This window comes from Dromiciops gliroides, chromosome 3 (genome assembly GCF_019393635.1).
Source record: "Dromiciops gliroides isolate mDroGli1 chromosome 3, mDroGli1.pri, whole genome shotgun sequence".
NCBI classification, from domain to species: Eukaryota; Metazoa; Chordata; class Mammalia; order Microbiotheria; family Microbiotheriidae; genus Dromiciops; species Dromiciops gliroides.
This window is the reverse complement of record NC_057863.1, coordinates 449,372,238-449,387,847: the sequence shown is the minus strand read 5'-3', so window position 1 is coordinate 449,387,847 and position 15,610 is coordinate 449,372,238. Positions and strand designations below refer to the sequence as shown.

The 15,610-nt window shown below is 36.1% G+C and overlaps 1 protein-coding gene across 3 annotated transcripts in view; it reads right to left on the bottom strand.

The window, feature by feature from the left end:
• The window catches only part of LOC122751490 (sodium channel protein type 1 subunit alpha), a 209,111-nt gene that overhangs the window by 104,946 nt on the left and 88,555 nt on the right, over positions 1-15,610 (bottom strand). For all 3 annotated transcript variants that reach the window (XM_043998558.1, XM_043998559.1, XM_043998560.1), the window contains exons 4-8: positions 10,696-10,814; positions 7,375-7,464; positions 5,118-5,246; positions 1,699-1,790; positions 564-833 (exon numbers count right to left, since the gene is read on the bottom strand). In XM_043998558.1, the coding sequence (XP_043854493.1) occupies positions 564-833; positions 1,699-1,790; positions 5,118-5,246; positions 7,375-7,464; positions 10,696-10,814 (700 nt within the window). The remainder of the gene's footprint in view (positions 1-563; positions 834-1,698; positions 1,791-5,117; positions 5,247-7,374; positions 7,465-10,695; positions 10,815-15,610) is intronic.

The window sequence follows — 15,610 nt, the reverse complement described above, 5'->3', positions numbered from 1 at the left end:
GGAGAGGCGGACAGAGAGACCCAGCATCAACCCCAAGAAGACTTGGATTCAAATCCCACTTCTGACACCTACTGGCTGTATGACTATGGGAAAGCCAATTTAACTCAGTGATCTTGGCAACACTCTAAGACACTAAGTTGAAGAAGTGACAGCTTGAATGGTAGAGGAGATTTCCTCAGCCATAAGTTACCTATACTAACAAAATCATAGGTCCAGTCCTTATACAGGAGATTTGAAATGCTCATATAAACCTTAGAGATCACAAACTATAATTACAGAATCTGAAAGTATCTAATTTAAAATCCAAGGGAAGAAAAAAAACAAAATAAGAGTATTCTTCATAAATCTTTTAAAATAGATTAATTAATTAATAAACCTTTAAAAGAATAGATCTTGTTATATTACCCCCCTCCTTTTTTTTTAACTTTTCCAGTCTGGATGGTAGACAGACTAACAATTTGAAATAATCTATCTATCTATCTATCTATCTATCTATCTATCTATCTATCTATCTATCTATCTATCTATCTATCGTAGAAAGCAATCATAGTAGTAATTCTTACTTTCATCTTCAATGTAAGATTTCCAGTCAAACTCAAAGATGGTTTCATTCATAAGGGTGCCATTGTAATCCTTAGTAACATTCTTTTCAAAACTATGCTCCTCATAAGAGGAATTGGTAGGAGGCCATTGCACACACTTATTCCTCAAGTTGCCCATGAACAACTGTAGCCCAATGAGAGCAAATACACTCAGGCAAAACACAGTCAGGATCATGACATCAGAAAGCTTCTTGACTGACTGGATCAGAGCCCCCACAATAGTCTTCAAGCCTGGAAATGGAAAAAGATATTATTACGAAGGACCAATAAATTTGAAAAGCACTATATTGTTTAAGATACAAATATTCCATGCATAAATCTAAGTAAATGGTTGGAATATTCATGAAAGAACAATACTGTGGAGAGGTGAAGAAGCTCATGGATATGAACTGCTGAAACTTGATGGTCATTTGAAATGAATGGAAATGAATGATCCACATTTAGTGGAGTTCAAGTTCTACATGAGCTCCATGTCAACACAGACCTTCTTATGGCGCTCCTCTTTTATAATGCCACTAGCTCCAAACTCATGTTGGCATCAGTTTTATAACAGATCCCAGTTACAGAAAAAACAAATGTTGGTCAGGAAGTTTACAAGGATTTTGCTATAAAACTTGAGGTGGTTTGGAGAATGACAGACATTTGTTATAACAAATTCCCCATGCAGGCTCATGCTATTCTTTATTAGCTAATGAACTTAATCTTTTGTTAACAAAATCATGTTTTTTAACTGATTAGAGTCCTTAGTCATCAATGTCTGCAATAAGTGGGAAGTTATAACATATTGGTAGGTTACCATGATAAGCAACCTTTCATACTGACTGTAATAGAGGAGAAAGCTTTTTTGCATCATAAGATGCAAACCACAATGACTGCATATTTTGATGCCTCATGCAAGGATTCATTAAACTCCAAGGCTGATTTCAGAATGAAAGCCAAAAACCCTATGTCAAAAAACCCCAAGAATCATAGTTTAATCAAACACACTCTTTTATGATTCTTGGTTTCTTGTAACATTGAGCGGTGGCAAGCGACGAGGCTGATGTTGAAAATCTATGATGAGATAATCAGCCTTGGTGTTTAACCTCTCTCTCACCTGGAATGACTGAAATTGTTTTCAATGCTCGGAGAACTCTGAATGTTCTCAACGCTGAGACATTGCCCAGGTCCACAAACTCTGTCACATATCTGTATAGGGGAGTTCACACACAAACAATAACAGGATACAAAGAAATAACTATAGGTACAAGGGGCCTTATGCTTTACACTAATTACTTCTTACCTGGAATTACAGAAATAGTTTTCAAAGCTCTCAAGACTCTGAAAGTTCGAAGAGCTGAAAAATTGCCTAGGTTTACAAATTCTGTTATATACCTGTAGAATTAAATCAGAGTTATTCAGGATTTAAGCAGGGTTTATGCTACTTGCTTGGGTGTTTTTAACAAGACATTTTCTGGTACTTTTACAGTAAGTTTTAAAAGCAACAATCAGTAATTAAAGTCACTGTCATTACAGTTCACCTCCAATGTTTTAAGGCTACTGACTAAATGTACGTTTTACAGAAGTATACATCACTGCCTTCATTAGAAACTGTAAAATTATTAAAAAAAAACTTTCTGAAGTCAAAAAGTTTGGCTCCAAGAGAATATAAACCCCTTGAGAATAGACTAACAGATGTTTCATTTTAATCTTTGTATTCCCAGTAGCTAGTATATTGTGCCTTGCTTATAATAGTTACTTAATAAATGTTTGTTGAATTGAATTCATTGGGATTGAATTCCGGTTGGAAAGAAGGTAAGGAGTGAAGTTAACTCATTAGTAACTAAAGCATAAAATGTCACCATGGGGATATGATTTTTTTATTAATATAAACATTTGAAATATTGGAAGATAAATTAAAATAAAATATTTAGTAAGTTCCTATTATTGGTTCCCCTATCATTACTTCCTGTTAATTTGAAGAAAAGAGAAACTCACATGGTTTCCCTGTTTTATTTTTTTCTTTCTAAAATTCCCCTTTGATTTAGTAACAACTTGGTCAACTCTGTTATATACCACCTTTCCCCTCTTCCTCATTTTTTCTTTTTTTTTTTGGTCAGGCAATTGGGGTTAAGTGACTTGCCCAGGGTCACACAGCTAGTAAGTGTTAAGTGTCTGAGGCTATTTCTTCTTTTAAATACCAGAGAGAACAAGAAAACCCAGTGTCAGCATGGTACAGGGGAAATAAGCAAACCTGGGTTGGAATCCTGGCTTTGCCACTGATGGCATTTGGGACCTTAGGCAAATTATTTTTCCCTCTTGGGCCTCAGTTTCCTCATCTGTGAAATGATGGGGTTGGACTAGCTAAATTCTATAGTCCCTTCCAACTCTAAGCTTTATGATCTAAGAGAGAGTACCCATGCTCATCACTTTCAGGCTACTCCAAAGCTGCCTCTTATCTTTGTATCCCCAGGATCTAGTACATTGTGTCTTGCACAGAGTAGTTGCTTAATAAATGTTTGTTGAATTGAATTCATTGGCATCTAATTCTGGTTGGAAAGAAGGCAAGGAATGAAGTTAGTTTGTCAGTAACTAAGGTGTAAAATGTCACTATGAATATGTCACACAGGTCTCTTTCTCTTTGGGAAGAGAGGACAGGTTGAAGAGATGATGAAACAGATTAAAAGGATAGAGCATGTCATGCATGCATGTGTGTATGTGTGTGAGAGAGACAGAAAAAGAGATAGAGACAGAGAGAAATAGAGAGGCAGAGAAGGTAAGGGAAGAGGAAGAGAGGAGAGAGAATTATAATCAAGGAAGTATATACTTGTCTTTGTGCCCAAAGTCTAAAATAAATCACTGGAGAATGAAATGAGAACTAATGAAATCAGAAGCTGAAGAAAATTAAGTAATGCAATAGAAATGTAATATAATTTATCTCTCCTTCCCATTTTATTTTGGTTGGATTGATCAGAGTATTTATTGTAGGCAGATGTATTCAGAATCATAGAATCCTTGAGTTGGAAGGGACCTCAGAGATCATGTAATCCAACCCAAATATGATTGAGACTCTCCTATCAGACGTTCCAAGCAAGTGGTCATTGAGCCTCCAACTGAAACTATTTAGGGAGGGAAAACTTATTCTTTCCTGAGGCAGCTCATTTTACTTTGATAGAAAGCCTAAATCTGCTTCTTTGCATCTCCCATCCATTGCGTCTAATTCTGCCCTTTGAGACTACACAAACTAAACCTCTTCCATATAACAACCTTCCTAATTTCACATTGACTGTAAAGTTCTCCCTCAGTTTATGCTTTTTCCAGCTAAACATCCCCCATTTCATCAATTCGTTTTAATATGGCATGATTTTGAGGCCCTGAAACAGTGAGTTGGTTACTCCCCTTTGGACACTTTCCAATTAATCAATGCCATTAAACTGAGGTGCCTAGCATTGAACATAGTATTTGTCTGGTGACCTAACATTAAAACAATATGGTGGAATTAAAATCTTCTGATTTCTGGACAGTATTCCTCTTTTAATACAATCTAAGGTAGCATTAGGTTTTTTTAGGGGTAAGGAAGGGCTGGCATATTGCACTGACGACTAACTTTGAGCTAGTGATTCATTAAAATTCCCAATTTTCTTTTCAGATAAACTGCTTGACCACCCATATTGTACTTTTGAAATGGAATTTTTTTGAACCCAAGAAGATTATTTTATGTTTATCCGCATTAAATTTTATCTTTACAGAAAAGCCCAAAATTCTAGTCTGTTAAGTTATTCTTAGATCCTATAGGCATCCAGTGTTATCCATCCCTCCTAGCTTTGTGTCACCTGCAAAGCTGATAAACATGTTGTCTATGACTTTATCCAAGTCACTGCTACAAATGTTAAACAGCAAAGCCATGGACAGAACTCTAGGACACTCTACAAGAGGTCCACTTCTAAAGTGACAGTGAACTATGAATTACTATTCTTTATATCTGGTCATTATCCAGTTCTGAGTCTTATCTTCTCATCAACATCTCTCCATCGCATCCACAAGGATATCACAAGAGACTTTGTCCGCTGCTTTTCTCCCTTAACCTAACGAAAAACTTTGACATAACTTAGGTGAGAAAGTACAAAATTTTGGTGGGAAGGGGCAAGCAGAATATTTGTTGTATTTATGAGTTGAAATCAATTTACAAGGCTGAAATAGTATGTGTATATCTGAGTGAGAATGTAGGTGGTTATGTACATATATGTATCTATGTATAAATCAATGACTGTCAAATAAATGTCATGAATAGAGTTTTTTGGTAACTGAAAATTTCCTTAGCGCTACTACTGGTGGGTAAGTAAATTGTTTCAAGTGTTCTGAGATCTTAATAAGATTGTAACCCTTAATAAGATTGTAACTATGAAACCAAAACATATGAATTTGAATCTGTAAATCATCATAAAACTTCCTTTAAAAATAGGAAGCCCAGACTTTAAAGCAAAAGGCATGCAAAATGCAAATTTTATTCTCAATTAAGTTTCAAAAAATACTTACGCAAATGTAATGACAGTGAAATCAAGCCAGTTCCATGGATCCCGGAGAAAAGTGAAATCTTCTAAACAGAAACCCCTTGCAATGATTTTTATAAGTGATTCAAATGTATATATTCCTGTGAAAGTGTACCTGGTAGCAAATATACAAAAAACGAATAAATTGCTTTTTTTTCTTTATAGAACATTCTTTATCACACATTTAATGAAATAGATAAAACTGCAAAGAAATGGAACTAGTTCAAATGTACATTTATCATAGATAAGACAATATTCTCTCTATATAAATTACATTTATGAAAATTAGTTATATTAGTACTTTTAAAATTATAAATTGATATGCTCTCAAATATAATGACTCTATTGATTAATTTTGCTAAACTGTGTCTTTGTTAGAAGAGAGGGCCATGTATGTATGTGTGTGTGTTTCTGGATGTGTTGGTGGGGAATATATTTAGGAATGACTATGATAGCCAGCATAGTGTCACATTCCTGTAGTCCTTGCTACTGAGGCAGCTGAGGCTGGTGGATTCTGAGCTGCAGTAAGACCAAACTAATTAGGTTTATGAACTAAGCCTCTGGGTGTGGGAGGGTCACCAGGTTGCCTAAGGAAGGATGTACTAACCTAGACTGGATACAGAGCAGGTCTAAGCTTCTGGGTCAGTCAGTAGTAGGGTGAAACCTGTGAATGGCTGCTGTACTTTGAGCCTGGGTAAGAACTCAATCTCAAAAATAAAATACATATAAAGCAATATGAAGTGTGCAAATGAAAAAGAAAAATGATATGTTATTTTTCAGCTATGTGAGAACAATATGAGGAGGTATTGTGGTATATAGTACAGGGCTTCTTTAACTCTTTCTACTCGCAAGCCCTTTTTACGGGACCCCAGGTATATAGGTATATACCAAAGCTTCTTAATCTTTTAATGTTGCCAAATCTTTCATGACTTCCACATTCAGTTATGTGACCCCCTTATGGGGTCCCAACCCCCAGTTTAAGAAGCTTCGGTATAGTGGAATGAGAACTGGATTTGGAGACAAAGGGTCTGGTTATGAACCCTGGCTCTATTTACTTCCTGTGACTTTGGGCAAATTGATTACTTTCTTGGGGCTTTGTATCCTCACCTCAAAAATGAGTATGTTGGACTAGATGATTTCTAAGTTTCCTTCTAGGTCTAAATCTATGATTTTATGGTATTTTGCTAGAGCTGAACTGGCATTGCTATGTTCTAATATAATGTGGTAATGCCATAAATTAATAGAACCTCCTGGGAATTGTTTAATGCCCTCATATGACAGATCAGCCAATCAATAATATGTCAGAAGCATAAAATACTTTTCTTCGGAAAGCTATAATTGCGTTTCATTGATGTTTTGTGAAGAACAAGGCCAGAACAACTTTATTTTTCTTTCTCTTCTACTTGTGTTTCTTCTCACAGAAAACAGGAAAACTGTCAAGGAAGGCACATTTCATTGGCATTAAGTAGAACCATAATCACTAAGCTTGTAGCAGTGAAGAGTAATAAAAAATTAAAATTTAATGGCAAAAATAACCCAAGCTAGTGTTGGGTTTTCAATACTGTTTCCAATACGTATCATTCTATTTAGAGATGAACAACATCTTTTAGTCTATTCATTTTTTACTTATTTCACTTAGAAAGTTCTGTCTGCTTGACACTCAAAGTCAGATCTAGGGTAGATGGAGGAAGGGACCCCTACCTAAACGTGGCATTCAAGGGTGAGGAGAAGTGAGCCAGGTGGTGAGTCATAGGTTGAATATCTAGCCATGGAACAAGTCCAGAAGCAAGCAATATCTGTATGGCTCTAGGGATTCACATAGGCATATACATATGTACGTAGATACACACATACATGTATATACACATGTGCATATATACTCATGTGTACACACAAATAAATAAACAAGCAAATAAATAAATGAGTAAATAAATTTCACACACACACACACACACACACACACACACACACACACACAAATTATCTCCCCCAGCTAGACTGTGAGCTCCTAGAGGCAAGGATTGTTTCATCTTTGCTTCATATCCCCAATGCCTAGCACAGTGCCTGAGACATACTAGGTATTTGTTAGATGCTTATTGTTTGATAGTTTGGGGGTACTGTTATCTCCCAAAGGAATAAGTACAGTGACTCCATAAAAATGTAATATAAAGATCCAAATGATAAGTCTTAAACTATGCATACTCAGGTTATAGAAGTGATATAAGATAACATAGTTAACTTACTCTACATTCTTCGTCCAGTCGGGAGGATTGCTCATTGTCATAAACACGCAGTTTGTCAAAATAGTGCACATAATTAGCATGCTGAATAATGTAGGTAATAGTTAAGGAAAGCACAAAATAATATAGGAATATCTTTTACATAAAGCTAGCAAAGGGGAAGTAATGTATTACACCAAACTCCTTGGGCACTGTTCATGCAGAACTGAGTTGGGCAGTTTTCTACCAGAAAGAAATAGCTTTAACTCATTCATAGGACAAAAGAGCAAATTGCTGAAAGTACACTGTGCACCCTCCCATCCTTGAGTTTGATATTTATGAATTAAGGTCTATCCCATTTGGGTTCATAAATTAAAGTAGTCCATGGTCAAAGGGTAGCATGATGCTAGTTTTTGAGATATACTTTTTAGGTCAGGTTTATACAAATAGGATTGGATATGACTGAGATTGGGTGAGCTTTCCCCTCTTTATTTTGTAAAAAAAACCTCACCAAGCATGTTGAGACAATGATCTTTTTGTATTCTTTGCTGTTAATGATATTTACTTCAGCTTCATTCCATTTGATATATATTTCTTAAGTGCCAACTTTCTGAATAAGATTGTTTTAGGTGCAAGGGGAGATATAAAGTTTGGAAAAGAGAGTTTTCCTAAACTCAAAGAGCCTACATTCTCATGGGGGTAAGATAATAATAATAATGCATAATAATATCTCAGAAGTGCATCTGAAAGTTATGATACAAAGTGCTGTGTGAGGTCTGAAAGGAAAGATGTTATGAGAAAGAGCCTAAGGGAACGCTTAATAGAGGAGATGGCACTTGAGTTGGGCTTTAAAGAATGGATGGGAATAGAAAATGTAAATATAGACATAAAAAAGGGCAACACATATTTGGGGGAACAAAGTAATTGAGTTTTGTTAAAGCAGAGTTCATTAAGTGGAGGAATATTAAATAAGGCCAGAAAGGTAGGATGATGCTAGATTATGGGGGCTTTGAATGTTAGGAAGCAATTTGAATTTTACTCAGGAAGTAATAGGACATTGACATTTTTTTTAAAGCAGATAAGGGGCATTTCCAAATCTATGAATATGGAAGATTAACATGTTAAGAGTATGAAGGATAGACTGGAAGGGAGGGTAAAGGAGAGTGCTACAGTAGTAGGAGTGGTTTATAATGAGGGATTGTACTTTGCTGGAAGAAGTAGAGATAAAGAGGAAAGAATGAATATGAAAGATGTTGCAGAGATAGAATAGACTTAAGTTGATGACTGGTTATATACAAGGGTGTTTCAAACATCACTGTCTGATTAAGTAGTAGTCACTGACAGAAATATTAAAGTCAGAAGGAGAAGCATCAGGTTTAGGGGGAACAGGTAAGACATGTTTCATTTTTCTATTTGTATTTCCAGTGACTGGCACAATGTTTGGCCCATAAAAAATGCTTAATAAATGCTTATTGATTGATGTTGAGCTTGTGGTGTTGGTAGGACATAGAGGGGAAGATGTTTTGTAGGAACCTGGAAATATAGCTCAGACGAAAGGTTGGTGCTAGAGCTACCCAGATGTGAGAGTCTTCTGCAAAGAAATGATAGTCGAAGCCATGGGAATGAGTGAGCGCTCCGAAAAGAGAAGCCCAATGATAGAACGATTAAAAGCAACAGTAGCCCATATTTCAGTCATATCCAATTCTGCTATATTCATGGCGACCTAGCCTTAGTAATAAATAATAATAATAAAACAGAAGGAGTGAAAATTCAACATGGAATCATAGGGCTGAACGGGAGCCTAGAGATCATTTAGTCTAAGATTGAATAATTTGACTATTGTCATAGAGCTAGTTAATGTCGGAGTCTAGACTAGAACCTAGGCCTTCTGATTCCTGGACCAATATTCTTTCCCTACCATTTTGTTTCTCTCGCTTGGTTTTTTTCCTAGAGAAAAGGAGAATTTTCAGAAAATGGCCACACGATGGCGCCAAGAGCTGAATATTGAAAGACAACTTCCATTGGCATCAATATTGTCCCAAACATGATCTTTATAATTTTGAAGTTATTTTAATAGCCTCATGAAATACACATTTATGTAATTAATGAAACCACACAACCATAGGTTTTAAAATGAAATTGTATGTTTAATGTGAATACATAGATTTGTATTTGATCTATGTGGATCATATATTTAGAGATGAGACTTCAGAGGTCACTTAATACAATGTCCTCATTTTTTACAGATATGGAAACCAAGAACTAAAAAGGAATTTAATATTAGGAGATGAGCTATGACAAATTTTATTTTTAAATATTTCTTCGTTTTTATTTTTTTGGATATTTTAGTTTAGCTATTGCTTGAAAAACACTCAGAAAGCTAACTTTAAAATTATTATAATTTGATATTGATAAATTAACCACTCAAATGACTGATAACTGAGTCATTGTCAGACTGTCAGAGAATGCGTTTTCTGATAGGAGACAAACAGATTTAGTAGAAGGGCTCTTATTAACAAAAGCTTTAGTAATCCAAAGCAACTTTAAAGTGCACAAAGACTTTTTGGGACACTTTGAATAAGAAAATTTGCCAAGATGAAGGCAAACTTTGTGCTACAATGACAAACATCGCACAAAGGAAGTACAGGCAACATAACCTTGCACAATATTTGGGGTAGCAAACTCTGAGAAGCAATGCAGTACAGTGTCTCGAGAGTCAGTACTGTAGTCAGAAAGATCTGGGTTCAACTTTTACCTCTGGAGCTAGTAACTGTGAGACTATGAGCACAGTCATTTTACCTTTCAGTGCTCCAGGTAACCCCATACTATAGTTTCAGACTGTAAATCAGTGAGGTGTAGCTGATCAATAGATTTCAGGCAAAGAGATTTCCATGCTAGAAATATCTAGAGCAGGAAGGTAATCTGGTTCAATTTTGATTTTATAGATGAGGAAACTGAAAACTAAAGAGGTTAAGTAACTTGCTCAAGGTCACATAAGTAATAAGTGACAGAGCCTGGATGTAGCCTGACGCAGGTTCAGGTCCAGAACAAACAATCAAAATCTTTTGACTTGGAAGTCATAGTTTCTGAACAAACACACATTGTAAGTCCACGAGGTCAAAAATCTAAGTAACTTCTAAAGATTCTGTTTATTTCTATGGCATTTATGTAACTGACTAGATTTGGAACCCACTGGTTTCTAGAAGGCAAAAGTCTAATATACTGACCAACCCAAAAGGATAAAAACTGCTACCAAACTCATTTATGAACCACATTTAAAAATACATCGACAAAGAGCAGATGTCAGAGAGTGACATTTGAAATCAATACATTGAAAAAGGATATGAATGTACCAAAATCTTAATAGCTATTTTCCTAAGAGGATTGAAAGGAGTTAAAATATACAGGGCAGAAGTGGCACTGAATCGGAAGATTGCCTTCCCTTTATTCAATACTATAAAAGTCTGTAAAGAAAGGAACACAACAGGAGAGTATCAAAGTTTAAGCATTTTAAAAATTAAACGGAACATCCTAAATTTGCCATCATGATTTATCTCCATTATATAGGATAAACCAGTATAAAACATGTGAATTTTCCACATATGTATTATGAATATAACTTTTAACTTACAGAAGAAATCTGGCAGGCCCACTTACCTGCTGCTTCCTTGTAGTATGTCTACACTTGACTTTGGAGGTGGCAGTTTTTTTTCTTTTCATCCTATCCTAACACATAAGAAATCTGTAGACATCAAGCAAACTTGGTGCTAGGATGGTAAATGTGTATGAAAGAGAAAGGAAGTTCTTAAATATGTGCAGGCTTTGATAATTATTTTTTTTAAAAACCTTTCACGTAAAATTTTTTTTCTATCGTGGTAGCAAATTTCACCATTCAGACATTATAAAAATAATTCCAGAGAATTTTCAAGAGAACAAGAACTATTTTTATCCTGAGATAAATTCTACCATCAATGCTTATGAAACAAATATTATTTCCATGTGTTGCAGAATAAAACAACAAAACCCACTCTTTACTTAGATGGGTGCAATCCAATCATCGATTTCTGGAACCAAAGTTCCCTGGAGAGTGTCAGATGTCCTGGAGTGCTGAGTTTCATATTTGGATTTCTAAGCTAACTGACAAAATTCTAATCCCATATGACTCCCATGTAGTGCTTATGCAGAAGAGAAGGAAGGCTCAAAGCCTTTAGGAATACTTAGGGATAACCCAATACCCCAAGCTGGTTTGCCTTGCATGCATGTTCTGTGTGTTCTCAGAAAATGTGAATGAAATTGATTTTTACAAATTATGATTATTTGAACAAAAAGCCTTGAAAAGATAAAAACACAAAGAGGTGATATGGAGATCCAGAATTGTGTTCCTCCTCTTTCTAAACACCCTCACTCATCTTCAGATAGAGGTACCAGGGGGTGAAAAAACCTTTGTCTTTATGAAGGACCTCTTTGGGGGGAGGGTCTAATAATGGATGTTCATAGCATTTTAGAGCTGAAAAGAAGCTTAAAAATTAAGTCATCAACAAACATTTATTAAGCACCTATTATGTACTGAGCACCGTGCTAAGCACTGGTGATATTCTATTTCAGTTCTTTTTAAAAATTTATTTTATTTTACTCAGTATGAAAAAGTGTACTCCAGGGGGCGGCTAGGTGGCGCAGTGGATAGAGCACCGGACCTGGAGTCAGGAGTACCTGAGTTCAAATCTGGCCTCAGACACTTAACACTTACTAGCTGTGTGACCCTGGGCAAGTCACTTAATCCCAATTGCCTCACTAAAAACAAAAAACAAAACAAAACAAAAAAAAAACAAAAGTGTACTCCAGAGATCATAGTTTAAGACAAGAAGGCTGAAATCTTCCTCTCCTAGCCTTTTAAAATGTATATTTACATAAGTTTTTTTTTTTTTTTAATGGGAGAATGTCTTTTTTGGACAGAGCCTATTGACTACACATTTTCTCCTTTTAATCCTTTTCAACGGCTTCTTTTGGAAAGGGTTCAGCTCATCGATTTAATGTTTTTCTTCTCTCTCTCTCTCTCTCTCGTTTTCTAAATAAGTATAGAGGAATCACCCACAAACATTTACTGTGTGTCTACTGGACAAATAATACAGCACTAAGTGCTACTTACTCACTAAAGATAGACAAGCTCTAAATCCAGTCCTTCACTGTACATTTCTTTTCCTTTTGCTTTTTTAGGAATGAGATTGTAGAATATAAAGAAAGCTTTAACAAATACTATTTAGAGCAGAGGAAGCTTGACATTTGTGCATGATTGTAACCACAACTTATAGCTGTGAGTATCATTTCTCTCTCTTTTTTACCCTTTTCATTCAATACTTCTGTCTCCAAAATGCCTTTTGAGATCATTGTGCAGTGAGCAACATGAACAGACTTGTGCAGTTTAGTGTGATGACAATGCCTTTGCCCATGGGAGTTTGGGCACATAGAATCAGAAAAACAAAACAAAACAACAACAAAAAAAAACCCCTGATGTAGCCTAGACTTAGCTAAAATATGTTAGGCCTTCTAATCTTTTTTTTTTTCAATTGTTAGATCTGGCTCTCAGTGTTTCCCTTATTTAACAGTAAGTGTAGTAAAACACCTAATTCAGAATTATTGCGGGAGGGGAGGAAAAGTTAAGACACCTTTTAAATAGTGAGAAATCTGAAAAGATTGTTCGATTATTTTTTCAGTCATGTCCAGCTCTCTGTGACCCCATTTGGGATTTTCTTGGCAAAGATACTGGAGTGGTTTGCTATTTCCTTCTCCAGCTGATTTTACAGATGAGGAAACTGAGGCAAATAGGGTTAAATAACTTGCCTAGGGACACACAGCTAGTGTCTGAGACCAGGTCTTCCTGACTCCAAGCCAGGAACTCTACCCATTGTGCCACCTTTCTGCTCTAAAGAAACTGTTATAGGGGCAGCTAGGTGGCGCAATGGATAGAGCACCGGCCCTGGATTCAGGAGGACCTGAGTTCAAATGCAGCCTCAGACACTTGACACTTACTAGCTGTGTGACCCTTGGCAAGTCACTTAACCCCAATTGTCCCACAAAAAAAAGAGACCATTATAGATTATAGAAAAATATGTACAAATTCAAGGACTATTCAAGGTAACTGAAGGAGGGAAATATATTCACAAGCGATTGGCTAGAGGGGTTTAAAGAAGTTTTCATGGGGGATTTGCATAGGGAGAGAGGAGGAGAAGACACCCCAGGCATAAGGAACAGGAAATGCAATGTTCAGTTTGGGGAAATGGTCCATTTTGGCTAGAACACAGACTGTATGAAAGGGAGCCATATTTAATAAGGGTTGAAAGATAGGTTAGAACAAGATAGCAGAGTTCTTTAAAGGCTGGGCTGAGGTGTTTGCCTTTTATACTAGAGGCTGTAGGGAATCACTGAAAGCTTTAGAACAAGGAAATGATGTGATCAGAATGTCTTAGGAAGATTATTTTTGGAAGCTCTGAGGAGGATGTATTGGAGAGGGGAGAAATCTATTTGTGGTACACTAAATTCTTAGATCAGGGAGGGAGACCACTTAGAGCAGAAAGAGCACTGTTTCTGGACTGAGAGAGGCTGGGTTCAAATCTTAGGTATGAAATTTACTACTTACATGACATAAGTAAAATAAGTTACCCTCCTTAGGCCTGCTATCAATTGGGAAACTGTTAGAATCATCTGGGTTATTAGAGTTGTCCATGGACTTTTTGTAATTTAATAATAAATGTATTTTAATATTAAGACCATCTTCTTTAGGCTCGTCAAAATCATCTTTGGGACAACTCTAGTAGCAAATAGGATGACTAGGTTTTAATTTCTTTCACAAAGTTTCTGTATTTTGAGAGTTTTTCTTCCCTGTAGTTTGAAGGGTATGCCTATTTCCTAAGTCAACACCTATTTAAAATGTTTAAAAATCATTACGGGTCATTGTTACAAGCAGTCACAGTCACCAGTTCTATCTGTGATAATGCTCCAGTTTTAGTACAATTTATTTGTTGAAATCTCAAGGATATCATGAGATTTGCTTTTGTAGCATGGGAATCTGTTAGTTTATGAAGGATGGGAGCTCTTAATTACACATAATTTTGATATATCATTTTGGCTACTTGATGATGCCTTTATAAATATCCAGAGGGTTAGCAATTCTTGCAACCTGCTGTGTTATGTTGTACAGTTTTTATCCTTTCCTTGAAAAATCTGAATTAATCAATGTGCATGTTCTTTAACAAGGACCTTTATGTAATTTCTGGTAGCAATGGCCTTATCTTTTATTATATTAATTATTGTAAGTATTGTTTGTAGTAGGAATGGAAGTAGTAGTAGGCAGGGAAGTAGCCTATAGATAGGGAGAAACTCAAAATAAGAGAGAGTAGTTTATAAGGTGAGCTCCTAGGGGTGGTGAAAGGCACATGGCTTAGTCTTGGCAAAGAGAAAGGGTCAAAGCAGGCAAGAGTAGGTGAGGATGAGGAAAGGCTTTGTGGTTTGAGTGGAGGAGATGAACCTGTCCTAGTGGATGGCTTTGATTTCCTTAGTAAAAGAGGTCATAGAGAAGGAATGAAGTTAGGGAGGGAGGTGTGAGTTTGGGGCATGAGTATACAAAAGAAGACCTAGAATACCTAATTCACTGTGTCGCTGTGAGATAAATATTTTCTCTGTCTTAAAATATAATATAAGTGTAATTTGAAAAGTTCTATAATGGTAATTATAATGTTATTTAAGGAGTTATTTTGTCTCTTTGTAGTAGTGCCCAAAAGATGTTCCCTTTATAGTATGGCCACCTAATATGCAAAATTTTATCATTGGAATTTGTCAGGGAATTGCTCAAGTTTTAGGTACAACAACATTTAATATTTTATAAAAGATAATCCATTTTGGGGTGGGGGCAGTTAGGTGGCACAGTGGATAGAGCACTGAAGTTGGAATCAGGAAGACTCACCTTCATAAGTTCAAATTTGGCCCCAGACACTTAGTAGTTATGTGATTCCGGGCAAAACACTTAACCCTGTTTGCCGCAGTCTCTCACCCATAAAATGGGCTGGAGAAGGAAATGGCAAAATAACTCTAGTATCTTTGCAAAGAAAACTCCAAATGGGGCCATGAAAAGTCAGACATGACTGAAACAACTCAACAGCAAAAATCCTTTTATTTTTTTGGGGGGGGCTGTAATTTTATCAACACTCCCAAGCCTTGATCCTTTATTTGTTCACACAGTCAGACATCAAAAAGCAAAAACTCGAGT